Source organism: Mirounga leonina, unplaced genomic scaffold, assembly GCF_011800145.1.
Source record: "Mirounga leonina isolate KUSES-001 unplaced genomic scaffold, KU_Mleo_1.0 Mir_166, whole genome shotgun sequence".
NCBI classification, from domain to species: Eukaryota; Metazoa; Chordata; class Mammalia; order Carnivora; family Phocidae; genus Mirounga; species Mirounga leonina.
In genome coordinates, this window is record NW_023270418.1 from 37,875,872 (window position 1) to 37,891,447 (window position 15,576).

A 15,576-nucleotide genomic window follows, 5' to 3' on the forward strand; every position below is an offset into this window, starting at 1 on the left:
TGTGCCTGAGGGGGGCCAGTTGGCCCCTGGTCATCTTTGCTCCGTCAGCTGTGACCAGCAGCAAGCCATTGGCTCAGGCCCAGTGCTGTGCCTCCCCACCAATGATCTCCAAGCCTGGGGGCCCAGGACCAGGCTCTCAAGCATCCCCCCCACCCACTCCTATGCCCACTGAGCCCCCTCACCTGGAGGCAGCTGCTGCCTTTTCCCACCATGGGTCAAACATCCAGATAAGGGGGCAGCATGGGTCTTCAGGTGGCACCTGCAGGAGAGAGTTGGGGTGGCATCCTGGCCAGGTCCCTGTGCCAGGGGACTTGGGACAGGCCAGGCTGAGGTTATAGGGCCCATAAGTGAGCAGCTGTGGAGATGGTCGGGGCTGTCAGTATGGGCACTGGCCCTTAGGTCAGATAGGGGACCTGAACTGGCCGATAAGACAGTCAGATGGTGACTGACTCCATCCTCTTTCCAAAAGGGGTCCTGGGTCTGCCACTCTGGACTATCTCTCATGGGCTGGCCTCCTTGGCACCCTGTCCCTCCTGAGCCCCCTCACCCTCAGGCTCCAAGGGAGGTTGTCCAGGGTGTCCCTGGACACCTGCACGAGGCTCACTTGGCATTGCTCCTTTTTTTTTTTTTTTTTTTAAGATTTTATTTATTCATTTGAGACACAGAGACACACACAGAGAGAGAGAGAGAGCATGAGCAGGGGGTGAGGCAGAGGGAGAGGGAGAAACAGGCTTCCCGCTGAGCCAGGAGCCCGATGCGGGGCTCGATCCCAGGACCCTGGGATCAGGACTTGAGTCGAAGGCAGACGCTTAACGACTGAGCCACCCAGGCGCCCCTTAAAGCTGCAGATGCCTGGCCTGTCCCCTGACCCTGGAATCATCTCTAGGGTTAGAGCCAGAAGTCTGCCTGGAATGTTCTGGGCACTTCCCTCCAACGTGGGCTGAGCCTAGGTCTCAGGGTCCTAGGATGAAGCAGCAAAGCCAGTGGGAGACTCAGTGGTACCCCTAGATGTCCAATCTGGTCCTCCAGGGGCGCTGCCCACAACCCCTAGCCGTGCTCCAAGGGGTTCCCAGTCACGGGATAGGAGGGACCCCAGGCCCTGCCCCTGCGGGGGAGAGGGAGGCAGGGACCCAGACTCGGATCTGGCAGTTTCCATAGTGGGGACTGAGGAGGGGGCCCAGAGAGCTGATGAGCCAGGCCAGGGGCTGGCATTAGCCTGGGCTGTGGGGACAGAGAGGCCCACAGGTTTCCAACTTGGGAGGTTTGTGGGGCTCCCAGAGTGGCAGGGCAGGGTGGGGCTGAGCCATGAACAGACAGTCCCAGCCCGGGCATGAACGCGAGGGGACAGTGCTAGGACCCGTCCTCGGCCTCAGTTTCCCGCCAGGAACGGGGGAGATAGAGCGAGGCCTGCGGCCCCAGGCCCAAAGGCGTGCTTGGCTCTCACCTGAGGGGTCGGTCTCGGTGCCACGGCCCTGGGCGCCCTCCGCTGCCGGGCGCTCACTCCGCCTCGGGGTCGTTCTTCCGGTGGCGGGGTTGCGGGGCCTGGGCACCATGGCAACGGGGCCGGGGCGTCGTTTGAATACTCAAATATTCATGAGGCCGCGGGAATCTCCGTGCCTCCGCGGTCGAGCCACGCCCCTTAGCAACGGTTGCTAGGGCAGGCCGGCGGGGGCGGGGCAGCTGCCAACCCGGTTTGGGATCTGGAGGGTAGGGCCCCACGCGCTGGGCGCCCTGTGGGCTGGGAGGGAACCAGGGGCGGAGGTGAGACGCCATCAAGCCGCGGGGGTGGGGGCGCCGGACAGTCCGGCCAGGTGTCCGCCCCTGAAAAGGCGGTGTCTGGTGGAGACCAGCGCCCACCTTTCCCAGCTGGGAGGGTTGTCCCTGAGGCCCTGGCCTTGAGGGATGTACCCCCGCCTCCAAGTGTGGCCGACGCCAAAACAAAAGGAAGCGCTGTGGCAAAGGACCCCCTGAAGACGAGGGAAACGCAGACCCGGACACCCGGAGGGGAGTTTGGAGTGTCCACACTCGCGAGGGATGCCACCACCCGCTTTCATTTATACGCCTTTACTTCGCGTCTATGCGCTTCGGGCGCAAGCCCGGCTCTGTTCTAGCCACCGCGCCGCGCGCGGGACGGCCAACCCGACACAGCCACGGCACGTGGGGTCGGTGATGTGGTGGGGGCGGGGGCGGCCCCCGGAGGGGTCCGCCGAGGTCGCGGCCTGCAGGGGGTGAGCTCCAAGAGAGCAGCACCGAGCCGGCACGGGAGGGGATAGGGGACGGGAGCAAAGCAAGGTTGGGCTTTCTGTGTAATGCACCATTCTGTCTTTGTAAATAAGGGCGTGTTTACGCACTACTTCGAAATTTTAAAAAATGTTAAAACCATGTCTTTTTGAAGGTGCGTTTGTGCTGGGGATGGGGGGAGATTTCAGTACACCCCCTTGCGCAACTTTTGGGTGGGATTTGCTGGGTACCATTTGTTAAATTGGGCCACACGGTAAGCCTCTGCAGGGTTGGCACCACTGGGTTCTCCCGTTCCGGAGCCACCTGACGGGAAGAACGGTGCAGGGCAGTCAAACCTCCGGCCACTGGGGGTCCCAGAGGCTTCCGGCGCGGCCCGGGCCTGCTCTGGGCGCCTGACCCTCGTCCTGGGGGGCCTCTCCGTTTTGCTCCAGGCTCCCCCCCGCCCAGCCCGGGGGGCGTCCGCGGTGCTGACCCTCCACCCTCCCTGAGGCTCGTCCCTGGACTGGCCCTTCCGCTCCGGGGTGGGCCCTCGGTGGGCTGCCCGTCGCGACGCGGGGAAGCCCTCCCGGGCAGGGCAGGGGCTTGAGCCGGACCGCAGCGACCCCGCCCCAGTCTACAACAGCCCGCGGTCCCGCTTTCCTAAGGGGCCTCTATTCCTCCGGAAGAGTTCGGAACCTTTCCGGAGAAGCCGTCGCCCCCGAACCCGCGACCCCCGCGCCCTCGCTGTCCTCCCGCCCGGCAGAGCCCAGCCCCCCTAGGCCGCGGCCCACGAGGGCCTCCAGGGCCGGCACCGCCCTCCGCGCCGTTTCCCGGAAGCCCCGCCCGGCCGCGGCCCTTGACGGGCGGGCGGGTCGGCCAACCGGAGCAGGGCGGGACGGGGCGGGACGGCTCCGGGGCGGGGCCCGGCGCCCGCGGCCAATGGCAAGCCGCGCCAGGCTGACGGACGGGCGCGGGGCGGGGCGTGCGCCCGTCTCCCGACCCCCCTCCCCTGAGTGTCCGCCGCCCGCGCCCCGCCGCCCGCAGCCGGAACCGCACCCTCCGCGGACCGAGCCCATGCGCTGGGCGAGCCACGCGCCCCGGCCCCGGCCCCTTTCCCCGCCCCCGCCCCGGCCCCGGCCTCGAGGGCAGTCGCGCCAGTGAGCGGTGAGTGCGGCGGGGGCGGGTGGGGGGCGGGCGGCGGCCCCAACCGGGGCTGCGGCTCGGGGCGTTGGAGGCGCGGCGACGGCGGCGGGGCGCGCGGGGGCGCAGGTGAGCCGCGGGCGGGCGGGCAGGGCGCTGCGGCCGGGACTGCGGGCGGCGGCGGGGGCGCCGTGCCTCCGCGTCCCTGGCCCTGCCCTCCGTGGGGCCCCAGCAGTGCTCTTGGGCAGCGTGCGGGGGGCCCCCCGAACCGAGGTCCGCTGCGGCCCCCCTTTAGTCGCAAGGCGCGCTCCCAAGGGCTCGGGCCCCAGGCGGCCATCACGATACACAGCAGACGAGTCGGGGGTTAGGAAATCACTGTCCACTGGGGACAAGAGCAAGGGCACCCCCTCGTTAACCCTCACAAATTGGGACACCCCAGCTGGAGGCCTTGGCCCAGGCTTTGATTCTTTCTCACCTGTGCCCCCGCTCCGCACCTCCGTTGGGTCTGTTCCTCTCAGTCTGCTTACCAGGACCCCCCCCACCCCGCCCCACCCCGCCCCACCCCGCACCCGGCTGCCTCATCTGCCTCCTTTTCTCCAAAGCTCATATGGTAACAGGGTACCGCGGGGTTCCCCTTATTTTAACGTGTGCCGGTCTTTTCCTTGGAGAAGGGTGCAGGGGCTTCTTTCTCTGCCTGTCACGCTGAGCCTGGAACAGCGGCTGGCATGCAGTAGGCGCTCAGTAAATGCTTGTCCAAAGCAGCAACATGCTCGGTGGGGCCGGAGCCGGTTGTAGGATGGCACTGGCCTGCCTGGGCATGCTTCTGTGCGCTCCACTGTGGCAAGACCTGTTCTTGCAGGGAGGGGTCTGGTAACCTCAGCCTGCAGGGCCTCCAGTTCAGGCTTTCTGCCTACCCAGCAACTTCTAATTTGGGTGCGTGGTTGGGAGATGCTCTCAGCTGTCAGCTCTGCCTTTGGGGGGCCAGCTCCGTGCTCTCTCACAACCATAAGTGCAGCTGAAGGTGGGGGCCATCTCCCACCCCTGGGCTGGAGGTGCCACAGGTGGGCGGCTGGGCCACCATTCTGGCGGCTTCCCCCGTTCCCTGGTTGTCTGGGGCCAAAGGGTGGGGCGTGCTCCACAGGCCTGCTCTGCGTGGCTGGGCCATGGCTGAGTGCAGCTCCCTCAGCAGGTGGGACAGGAGACCACCACAGTGCCCTGGGCTGCATCCCTTGAGGAGCGATGACAGAATATAAGCTTGTGGTGGTGGGCGCTGGAGGTGTGGGGAAGAGTGCCCTGACCATCCAGCTCATCCAGAACCACTTCGTGGATGAGTATGACCCCACCATCGAGGTGAGTGTTGCTGTTCCTGTCCCCAGCCCTGAATCCTGATGTGGGCTTGTCTTCTGCGTGCTCCATAGGAGGGCATCCTCTCCTTGTGGGACCTGGGGGCGGGGCAGGAAAGGTGCCCAGGAGGGGCTGGTGGTTGGATCGCCCCATCCTAGGAGAGGTGGGGGGGGCCCTGAAGCACTGTCCTCCTGCAGGACTCCTATCGGAAGCAAGTGGTTATCGATGGTGAGACGTGCCTGCTGGACATTTTGGACACGGCGGGTCAGGAGGAATATAGTGCCATGCGGGACCAGTACATGCGCACTGGAGAGGGCTTCCTGTGTGTGTTTGCCATCAACAACACCAAGTCTTTCGAGGACATCCACCAGTACAGGTGAGCTGCTGGCCGGCCCTCAGGGGCCTCCCTGTCCCTGTTTCTCCTTGTGTCTCTCTGTCCGGGGCCTGGATGCAGCTGTGCCTGCAGCTCAGCGACTGGCTGCCCCCTTCTTCCTTGCAGGGAGCAGATCAAGCGAGTGAAGGACTCCGATGACGTGCCCATGGTGCTGGTGGGGAACAAGTGTGACCTGGCTGCCCGCACCGTGGAGTCCCGGCAGGCGCAGGACCTTGCCCGCAGCTATGGCATCCCCTATATCGAGACGTCGGCCAAGACTCGCCAGGTGAGCCGGCTCCCCACCCCACAGCTAGCCAGGGACCCGCCCCGCCCCACCCCTGCCAGGGAGCAGTGCTCATTGCCCCCTCTCCCCCCACACAGGGCAGCCGCTCTGGCTCTGGCTCCAGCTCCGGGACCCTCTGGGACCCTCCGGGACCCCCGTGACCCAGCGGCCCCTAGCGCTGTAAGTGTCCCCGGACGGCAGGGCAGCGAGGGAGGCCAGGGCCCAGGGTCTGGGCTGACACAGCTCCAGGGAGAGGCGGAGGTCCCTGGAGAGAGCTGCCCTGAGCCAGGCCGGAGCGGTGACCCTGGGGCCCTGGCCCCTCGGCCCCCAGAGAGCCCCGTGGGCCCTTGTTGGCCCTGCCCCCTTCACGGGCTGGTGGGGACAAGGTTGCTAGGTCAGACAGGAGTGGGACACGGGGTGTTCAAGCTGGGAGCCAGACCAAGGCCCGCCCTGTGGGGGAGCTCCTGAGGAGCGAGCTGCCTGATGGGGGTAGCCCTGGGGCTGTGGGATGAGCAGGGCCCGGCTGCCCACGTGTGGGAGTCGGATGGGGAGAGGGAGGGGAAGGGCTGGGATTCTGCATGAGCTGGAGGCCGGGGTCCCTTGGTCCCCTTCCCCTGTCAGGCCCCCAGGCTGAGTCCCACTCTGAGCCGGCCCCTTCTTCCTAGGGCGTGGAGGACGCCTTCTACACGCTGGTGCGAGAGATCCGGCAGCACAAGGTGCGAAAGCTGAGCCCGCCCGATGAGGGTGGCCCAGGCTGCATGAGCTGCAAGTGCCTGCTCTCCTGACGTCCCTTCCAGGCCCCCCCTGACATCCCCGCAGGCCCTCTGTGCCCCAGCAGCGCAGGCAGGGGGCGTGGAGGTGCCAGATGCCGGGAGGAGGTGCCGACGGAGGAAGGAGGAGGGGAAGGAAGGAAGGAAGTGCCACCGGAGCCCGGCCAGCCCAGGCTCCCTGGACAGAGTGACTGCAGACCTCCCAGGACGCTTTGCACAGACTGTGGTGAACTGAGGCCACCGGCACCCTGGCTGTCACTCTCCTCCCAGCCCCGTCCTGGCCCTTTGGCCACAGGCTGAGTCGCAGTAAATTATTGGATGGTCTTGACCCTGGCGTCTGGCCGAGATTGGAAGGCACCTGGGACCCTCAGCTTTGTCTGCCCGGAGGCCCCTCTGCAGGGACCCCTGTAGGGGCTGGTGAGGCGGCCTGGGCCCAGCCACCCTGTGCTGTCTGGCTGGCTGTCTAGCGCCTCTTGCACGCAGCTCTGGGGCCGCAGGACCAGGCTGGCTTTGCGTTTTAACACAACACTTTATTGAACTTTCAGCAGCAAACGGGCTCAGAACCAAGGGTGCAAGCCTTCCTCTGGGGAGGGAGACCTGCTTCTTTAGGGGAGGGAGACCTGCTTCTTTAGGGGAAGGCTGAAATCACAGGGGGGCGTGGGCGCTCGTGTCCCCCACCTTGGAGCCTGTGCTGACTCCGGGGGGTGGCACATTTCTGAGTTTGGGGCCACCAAGAGGCGGGTGCTGAGGATGGCCGACCTGAGCTGGACCTCTGGGGCTCCCGGGCAGGGTCCCAGCACGTCTGCATGGCCTCGGCCTCTGCCCATTGCTGCCGGGTGACTCGGAGAGCCAGCCTCTGGCGGCACCTGCCTCCTGCTGTGGGGGAGGGGGAGGGGGGGCCCCACCGGCCTGCGCCTGCTGAGCCTTAGCTGGGGTGGCCGGTGGTTCCCAGCGCTGCCCTAGGTCGGAGACGTGGATCTGTGGGGCATGCCCAGGTCCCAGGGGGCCACACACACACAGCTCTGAGAGGGCTCGCCCAGGCTTGGGCCAGAACCCAGCACTGGCCAGGGCCACGGGGGGCTCCGTCCCATCCGTCTTCATTTTGTTCGTGGGGGGGGCTCGTGTCGTCTCTGCCCCCCCAGGGCCTGGGGCCAGGCCAGTTGAGGTCCCCCCAGCTCAGGGACTTGTGCTCCTGGAGGGGTTGCCGCCGTCCAGGCAGGCCAGTGTGTTGAGGCAGGGCATGGTGCTGGCTGCCCAGAGCCCCAGGGCCCCCACGCTCAGCATCACGCTCTGCTCCAGAGGCCAGGGAGCATCTAGCAGCCCTGTGGATGCAGAGGTCGGACGGTCCCAGGCAGGTGCGGGGCCTCGGGGCTGTGGCTCAGCGCGGCCCTGGCTCTGTCTCGGCTGTGCTGGTCACCCCCGAGAAGGGCATGAGCTGCAGTGGCCACAGAGCAGGAAGGGTGTCCTGGGCCCTACAGCTTCCTCTTTCCTGGGCTGGGGGGACCCCTTCCCGAGAGTCCCAGGGGCATTCCGAGGCCTGGTCTGTGGTGTGCCCACTGGGGTGGCCCAGGCAGGGGCTGAACGGAAAGGGACCCAGTGCTGTGGCTTCGAGCCCACGTCGGGGGGCCACCTGCCTGCACCCTCCTGGTGCACCGGGAGGTTGGGGAGGGAATTCCATTGCTGAGGGGACAGCTGGGCCAGCAAGGGGTCTTGGGCTGGGGGCAGCCGGGCCAGAACCTGGGCCCTTGGCCCTCCCGGCTGCAGGGGTGCAGCTGAGGGCTCCATGGACATTCCCTCCTGCAGCAGCTCCTCGGCCTTGAGGATGGCCTGGCCAGGAAGGGGTCCCGGCTGCTCATGCTGGGTGGCTGGGCCCGGGGAGGCTGGCCCGTCCACTCTGGGGAGCGTCTCAACACAAGAAGGGAGGCGGGGCTTGGGTGCCGGGGACACTTCCTCCAGGCCCAGGGGCTTCGTGGGGAACTCCTCAGGACCGGCTGCCAAGAGGCAGGCTGCGTCAGCGTCCCCAGCAGGCTGTTTGTCCCCAGCTGGCTGGGGCCCAGCGTGTGCTCGTGGCTCCCTGCATGTCCACCCTGGCCTGCCCCTGACAACAGCCCTCCAGGTGCTGGTGCCCAGCCGCTGCAGTGAGCGCCCGGACGCCCGGCCCCGGCCTGGGTTCCCCAAGGTTGGAGCAGAAGAGGAGAGGGACAGAGATGAGGAGGAAAGCCCCGGGAGCTCTGTCCCCTGTGTCCTGCCCCAGGAGGGTGAATCGGGAGGGGATGGGGCCCTGAGCCCACCTGGAGGGGGCAGGTCGCACTTATCCTTCAGAGCTGGCCATGGAAGATCAAAGGTGTCTGAGCAACACCTCATCCTCCAGGGCCCAGGGCTGGGCCAGGGTGTCCTGCAGAAACTCCTGAAGACCTTCCAGGGGCAGCTTCAGGAGGCGTTCTGGGCAATGGGTGTGAGTCAGACCCAGAGGGACCCTGCCCTGCCACCCCAGGGTGCCTCCCATGGACAGCTGCTGGGGTCCAGCTGTCCCAGGAGCGCCACGGGCTGCCCGTGGCAGGGGGAGGTCCCATGCAGGCTGCTCCTCTCCGGGGTGCCCCGCCCAGCCCCCTGCCGGCCTCCGTCCTCCACTGAGGCCTGCACCTCTCTCGGGTGGTGGGCCAGCCCCCCCTCCTCGGGCACACCTGGGCTCCCTCGGGCTCGCTCACTGCTGTACATCTTGAGGATGGTATACGCCATGGCTCCCTGTCCAGGATGTAGGCATCCCAGAGCTTCAGAATGAGCAAGAAGGGGGTCTGTGGGGACAGCAGGTGTGGGAGGGGCAGTCTCGGTGGGGCCCACTGGCTGCATCAGATGAGGCCCCCCAGCCCCTCCTGTCGGGTCTCCAAACGACCCCAGGGGGTAAGGGCCTGGCAAGCACGACCCGCAAACCTGGGGGCCACAGATTCTGCCCCACCCTCGGGGGCCACAGGCCCTTAGAGGACTCCAGGCTGGCTGCGGAATGGGGCAAGGGCCTGTCCACTCCCCAGGCTGACCTGACTTTCCCAGGGGGAGCTGAGGTGGGCCTAGCCCGTCCCCCAGAACCACCTCAAGGGGGTCTCGGGTTCTCCAGGATGGGTCTGGGCTTCAAGCCTCAGCCTTCGGGCTTCCGGGTTGGGTCTGGCTGCCCTGGACAGTGAGGCTCAGCTGGGGCCTCCCCGGGGGCCAGGGGCAGGGAGCAGAACAGGGAGCAGGTCAGCTTGGGTGGCCTTACCTGGTCGATGAAACACTGGAGGAACCACTTGGCGGTGTAAATGCCAGTGCACATCTGTTCCTCGTCCTGACGGAAGTGTGGAAGGTGCTCAGGACCCACCCAGCGGCCCCAAACCCCTGGGCCAGGGCCCCATGGAGCCAGGTGGACACACTCGCCAAGGCCCCGCTCAGCCCTGAGGACGCCCCTGGGCCCAGCAGGAGAAGGAACAGGACGGGGCCACTTTGGCAGGGTTCTGCTCGCCCCCCACCCCAGCCCCAGGCCATGGGGACAGGGCCTCTGGGGAGCTTCTACTTGCCAAGTGCTTCTTTAGCTTCGGCAGCTCTTGTGCTTTAATAAGGCTGTGATGGGCCTGGAACCTTAGCAGTTTGGGGAGCCCTGGAATGAAGAAGCCTGAGAAGGCCCCAGGCCCCCTAACCATCAGGGCTTTCTCCTGCACCAGGTGTGGGGGGGTGAGTCCTGGCAGGGGTCTCCTCTCCCATGCCCTGACTGCAGAGTGTGCCCACAGCCCTCCCGAGCCCTGGCTGGCCCTGCTCTTCCCAGGCAGCAGGACTGCCGGCCAGGCCTGGGGGGCAGGGGCAGAGGACCCTCCTCCTCACAGAGACCCCGCTGGGTGGGGGCCCCGGGCTGAGGACCAGGCCCGGCTGACCCGGCAACCCTTTGCTGTGGCGGTGGCACAGGGGCAAGGGGGCCCCAGCCCCGAGGGGCAGGGAGTGCCGCCCACGGGGAGGGTGACGGGGGCGTGCAGGGCCATCTCCTGGGTTGGGATCCAGGCTGGGGCCATGGGAGCAGTAGATGTTGCCACCTGGGCTTCGTCTGGCCGTGGGCTGGAAGGGGGCCTGGGGGGCAGGCCGGCAGCCAGGCAGGAGGCTGCAGGACCCGTGGGAATGCGAGAATGGTCTGCAAATGGTGGGGCCAGTGGCCAGGCTACAGGACCCCGAAGGCCCCCCGGGGAGGCGGTGCCCTCTGCCGGCGGGGAGGCGGGCTGAGTGGGGGTCCTGGCCTGCCCCGCTGCTAGAGCTGCCCTGTGGGGGGCCTGTCCCGAGCTCCAGGTCCCATCCAGGCGCCCTGCCAGCCCCTACCGTGCATGACGTGCCTCTCCGTGGTCATCAGCTGAGCCAGCGCCCAGAATGCAACCTCCTCGCACAGCAACATCAGCAGGACCCCCACGATCTGGCTCATGCCCTGGCAGTAGCCCACCTCCTGCAAGAGCCAACCCTGATGGAACGTGGCCACCTCAACGTGGTGGAGGTCAGGGTAGGGGAACTTCCCTCCCTGCTCAGGTTCTGATTCCCAGTTTGGTCCCTTCAGGATCGAGACCCGAGTTTTAGGGCAACAGCGATGCACGCTAGAGTACCTGGCAGCCCCAGCGCTCGGACTCAGGGGCCGTCCCTCCCCCTGCAGTCAGGTCTGCACCCCAGCCCCGGCCTCAGTCCTAGAGTCGAGAGCCCCTCCCTCGTGCCCCTGGGACAATGGGAGCTGGAGTCCTGGCTACGTGTCCTGGTTGGTCAGCAATCCGCAGGACAAAGGGCACCCGCGGGGCAGCAGGCCTGGCAGCGGGGAGACTCACGGGGTTGTAGACTCACGGGGTTGTTGACAGAATACGCCAAGAGCACATGGAACAGGGCTTGCTGCCTAGGAAAGGGAGAGCAGGGTGGGTTGCTCCTGTCCGAGCGAGGCCGGCCAGGTGCGGAACGCAGCCCCACGGACCTGGGTCTTCAGGGCAGCTCGGGGGCTGACGTGTCTATGGGGTCAGGTCTCCACACAATGACCGGCAGCTAGCTCAGACATACCATGGGATGGAGTTTATTTTCATTCTGCTGTTTGCCGTTTGCCTCCATGAAAGTGCCCGCTGTGGGATGGGCAGCTCCTGGGTTTTCACTGAGCCCCCAGCTCCCCGCTCCAGCCCTGGGGCCACTGCCCCACCCTGAACAGCCCCTTGGTGGCCAGGCGCTCCCCCTGCACTGCTCCCCCAGCCCCTGAGGCTTCTCCTCCCCGTGGTCTGGCTTGTTCCTGGTGCTGTGAATGCAACCATAGGATCTGGCTTTCTTCCCCGAGCCAAACGAAGCCCAGGTGCTCCCATAGCATCCAGCGCGTCCATAGCGCGGTCCTGTGTGTCCCTGAAGCGTATTCCCTGTTTTGGAATCCCAGTGTCTGTTCACCTAAGAGCAGCTTGGGTGCTTCCAGATTGAGTCATTGTGCACAGAACCTTCACGCAGGTTTTACTTGGATAAAAGATTTCGAACCAGTTGGGTCAGTAACGGTGAGCACTTTGGGGCATATGGTGAGGCTCTGCTCAGCTCTCTAAGAAGCCGCCAGCCTGCCGTCCAGCGTGGCTGCATGACCCTGCACCCCAGCTCCCGCTGCCCCCTTGGGCGCCAGCGCTGGGTGCCCCCAGCCTTCCTGACCGGGGTGTGTGGCGGGCGCTGATGTCTCGCGGTGGTACGAAGGCTCAGCTCTGTCCCCAGACACACCCTGGATGAATGCACATTGTGTGTGTGCGTGTGCGTGTGCGTCTTCTTGGCTCAAGTGTCTGTTCAGGTCTTGTGTCCACTGTGCGTCGGGTCATGTGTTCCATCACAGAGCGGCTTGTCCTCGGTCGGCAAGGGCCCCGCATTAGATGTGCCATTCCAAGTATCTCTCCCGCTCTGTAGCTTTCCTCCCTGCTCTCTGAATGGTGTCTTTGCAGAGGGCAAGTTTGTGATTGAGATAAACCCCAGCTTGTCCACGATTCCTCTCCTGCCTATTCCTCCCAGCTGACCAGCCTCTTCCTCCGTGTCCACGGCCTGTCCCTTCTCTGGCGTTCTGGTTTTCCAATGCCCAGAATGCGTTACCACCACCCTGTAACGCGGGTAAGGGTTGAACCTGGAATCCCACATGGGAATGTAGCTGCGCCCGAGTGCACAGAAGGAACAGGCTGCTTTCGGCCGAAGTGGAGACTATTCACCGAGAGGCCCTTATAGAAACCTCACGATCCTGTGCCCAGGTGTGCCGCCGGGCAGGGCCCGCCCTCACATCAGGGCCCTTCTGTGTGAGGTCGCGGCGCAGTAGTCATAGGGGGATGGGGGTTTGGGGTGGTGCCTGGGGGCATCAGGCTGCGGAGGCTGGCTCGCCCCGGACCAGGCGTCACAGGTCAGCCGTGACCTGGCCGCACTCTGAGGGCCAAGGCCGACGCAGCGGCCACCCAGGTTCCGGCGTACAAGGCACCCCCCTCGGTGGGGGAACGTCGGCGTCTCCTCATGAGACGGGTTGGGGATGGCCCCCTGGAAGGCTCAGTCCACGCCTGCCTGGCAGCTGCCAGCCTTCCCTTCCCGGCCTCCAGGTCAGCCTCCCCAGGGCCCCGGGCTGTGAAGCACAACCGCCAGCCGCCGGCCGCGCAGACAGAGCGCCTTCTCCCGCGGCGATCCGGCTGCACCCCACCTGTCTGGGCGCACACTGCCTTCCCCACCTCCCGCTGGGCCCCCGCATCGTCGGGGTCTCCCCCGCACCTGGCGACTCAACACCAAACCTGGGCTCCTGAGGAGGACAGACCGTCCAGAGACCCCGACGGGGGCCGGGGAGGCGCCAACACCGTCCGCACACTGAGGCGCTGCACTAATTCCTTGCAGGCTGGAGCCGGTGGGGGGGGCAGCCTCCACCGGGAACCTCCGTTTCTAAGGCGCATACGGAGATGACTATAGATAGTGTCGGCCCGAGGTCTGGGCTTTGCTGGGACACACTTGCTGCTGGGGTCGCGGCTGGTGAGCACAGGACCTGGGCTGCACCGGGGGCGGCATTTGGGGGTTCATCATACCACTGATCTGTACAGTGTCAGCTGTCTACCATCAAATGCAAATACATGCAGGAAAACACCGAGTGGCTGTCCCTTTGACCCGTGTGACCCTCATCGGTCCATGTGTGTCCTCGTCCAGCCGAGGCTGTGCTGCCCGGCCCCCAGCCCCGCAGCGCCCCCACCCATGGCCTCCACCCTCTGTTGCCAGCTCCTCACTAGCAGCTCCACGCCAACCTTGGGGGTTCCGCTCACACAGGGACGCGGCGAGGCCCCGTCGTGGCGCCCTCCCCATCGACACAGACCCGGGGAGGGGGCCACTGGGTCATCCCAAGCACGTTTCCCATGCGGCCGGGTTGTGTTTGCTGCCAACGTCCCCCTCTCCTCAGAGAGCCCGCCCTGCCCACCCAGAAGCCCCCTGGGCCACCCCTGACCCCCAGAGTGTCCCCTGGGGCCCCCAGACCCTGCTTGTCCCGCAGCCTCACCTGACCCCATAGTGGTCCCGGACCATGACATGGTTCCGGAAGGTCCGGTTCACGTCCAGGTCAATTTGCCTGATGTCCTTGGAGAAGAGCTGGGCCTGCTCCTTCATCTTCTGTGGGCAGAACTGGGAAGGAGGAGCCAGCTTCAGGACATGGGAGCCTAACTGTCCCCAGCTGCCCTCCGAAGAGGGAGCGCCGCTAGCCGCCCCATGAGTGTGTCCTGCAGAAACCACCTTTCTCCTTTGTCTCTGAGGCTGGGGCCCCGCACACGGGCCCATCATGCCCGTGATGCCCGCGTCAGGCCTGGAGCTCAGCAGCCCTGGGAGGGGAGGGGACTCTCAATGGTCAGCCTGACGCTCCTCCCCTCCCCCCGCACAGGGGCCCGTCCTCCAGGACTGAGACCAGCCTGGGGCCTGAGCTCGCCTCTCCCCATGCGTTCCCCTAAGCTCCCGCCAAGGCCTCACCCAAGGGCCATGGCTCTGCCGGGTTTGGAAGGGCTTACCTCGTAGACCCCTTGGTTGGTGGACTTCACCTTCTCAATATCAAGCAGGAGGATCCACACCTGACCTCGCACCTGCGGAGGGACCCTTTTATACACCCGACGATGCATCTACAGGACAGAAGGCAACGCTGCTGAGCCAGGCCCGGGACGGCTCTGTGATCCCCAGGAGCACGAGGCCTCGAGAAGTTTCTGGTCTTAGTTCCATGGCGTCTCCAGAGAGGCTGGGTCTCCCACAAGGAGGAGGGGACAGTGGCCCTGACCTGCCGGCCCCTCTGGTGCCCTCCTTGGGCCTGGGGAGGCTTGGGCTCGGGCAGCAGACTCTCCCCAGGCAGGGGGACTCTCGTGGGGTCTGGGGTTGGGGGGAGGCTGAGGGCTGTACGCACCCCCCCCCCCCCCCCCCGTTGGGACACAGTGCCGTCTGCGGGCACGCAGCGCCGCACCTTCTCGCTGACCAGTGGTGCTCCCAGTTCCTCAGCATCTTCACCCACTTGTCGGCTCTCCGGGTCTCCTGGCGAAGTTGCTGGAACAAGACAAGAGGGCAGCAGATGAGCCGCCCGCTGTGTAGACTGGCGCCCGGGCAGCGTCCAGGGGCCTTCATGTGAACAGACTCAGAGAGCCCGAGGGGTACAGGGCCGCTCCCGCTAACCGCGGCTCCGGGGCTCAGGCTTGGCCCCGGCAGCGCATCGGGTGCTGGGATGGGGGATTTGGTGAAACAGCCCTTGGGACTGCTTTGGGGACCGGGTCTGCTGTCCCCTGGCCCCATGCCCACCCAGCACGTCCTGCCCGAGCCCCAGGACAGGCTTGTACCTTTGCCTCGTGGGGGCTGGGGCCGGGCATCTCCTCCCTGGAAGGCAAGAGAAGCAGAGCCTGAGGACTGGGCCCCCGGCCCCACAGCCCCAAGGCTCAGGCCAGAAGCCCCAGGAGGGGTGGGCTGACCCCAGGGAGGGCAGGGGCTGCCCTCTCACAGCGGGGCAGCGTCCTGCCTGGGGCTGTGAGAAGGGTTGTTGCCGGCAGGTGGGCCGGGCGGGGGCATCTGAGCAGCCCCCATGAGGTGACTGCCCCCATCCTGGGATGGGCCAGCCCAAGACCTGTCAGGGCAGCCAGGTGCCCCCTGGGCCCGTCTGACTGAGGACCCCATGCCTTCACAGGGCCTGACTGCTCAGCGTCCAGCCTGCCTCTCCCTCACCTTGGCCATCACCCCTGCTGTCCCCTGACGCCACCCCTCTTGTCGGTCACTTCTGTCCTTCTGGCCCATGTCTACCCCTTGTCTCGTCAGAGCCCTGAGCATGGCCCACCCCTGACCCCTCCAGATGGCTAGGGAGGGACCCCTCCTGGGCGGGGAGGGACTGAGGCCCCAGGAGCAACCCGGTGGCCACGCATGGATTCCCCAGCCATGGCGAGGTCTCGTGGCAACCATCGGCCCAGCGGCCTCCTTCCCTGGTC

At 66.2% G+C, this 15,576-nt stretch overlaps 2 protein-coding genes across 5 annotated transcripts; one reads left to right on the plus strand and one right to left on the minus strand.

Moving 5' to 3' along the window:
• Positions 1 to 3,250: 3,250 nt before the first annotated feature.
• On the plus strand, positions 3,251 to 6,458 carry HRAS (HRas proto-oncogene, GTPase). 4 transcript variants are annotated; one of them, XM_035013663.1, is made up of 6 exons: positions 3,251 to 3,384; positions 4,550 to 4,710; positions 4,902 to 5,080; positions 5,204 to 5,363; positions 5,459 to 5,540; positions 6,026 to 6,458. In XM_035013663.1, exons 2-5 carry the CDS (start codon positions 4,600 to 4,602, stop codon positions 5,519 to 5,521), a joined length of 513 nt encoding a protein of 170 aa, XP_034869554.1. In that variant the 5' UTR covers positions 3,251 to 3,384; positions 4,550 to 4,599; the 3' UTR covers positions 5,522 to 5,540; positions 6,026 to 6,458. The 4 variants fall into 4 exon arrangements, with proteins under 4 accessions (XP_034869554.1, XP_034869552.1, XP_034869551.1 ...); XM_035013661.1 differs by lacking the exon at positions 5,459 to 5,540 and having other exon boundaries at positions 3,254 to 3,384; positions 4,547 to 4,710; XM_035013660.1 differs by lacking the exon at positions 5,459 to 5,540 and having other exon boundaries at positions 3,254 to 3,384.
• Positions 6,459 to 8,068: 1,610 nt separating this feature from the next.
• Positions 8,069 to 15,328, minus strand: LOC118016344 (USP6 N-terminal-like protein). The gene is made up of 10 exons (XM_035013775.1): positions 15,320 to 15,328; positions 14,941 to 14,977; positions 14,574 to 14,653; positions 14,134 to 14,241; positions 13,635 to 13,756; positions 10,967 to 11,015; positions 10,463 to 10,583; positions 9,384 to 9,449; positions 8,839 to 8,925; positions 8,069 to 8,572 (listed from the first exon to the last, which is right to left on the minus strand). Exons 1-10 carry the CDS (start codon positions 15,326 to 15,328, stop codon positions 8,469 to 8,471), a joined length of 783 nt encoding a protein of 260 aa, XP_034869666.1. The 3' UTR covers positions 8,069 to 8,468.
• Between the last annotated feature and the right edge of the window lie 248 nt (positions 15,329 to 15,576).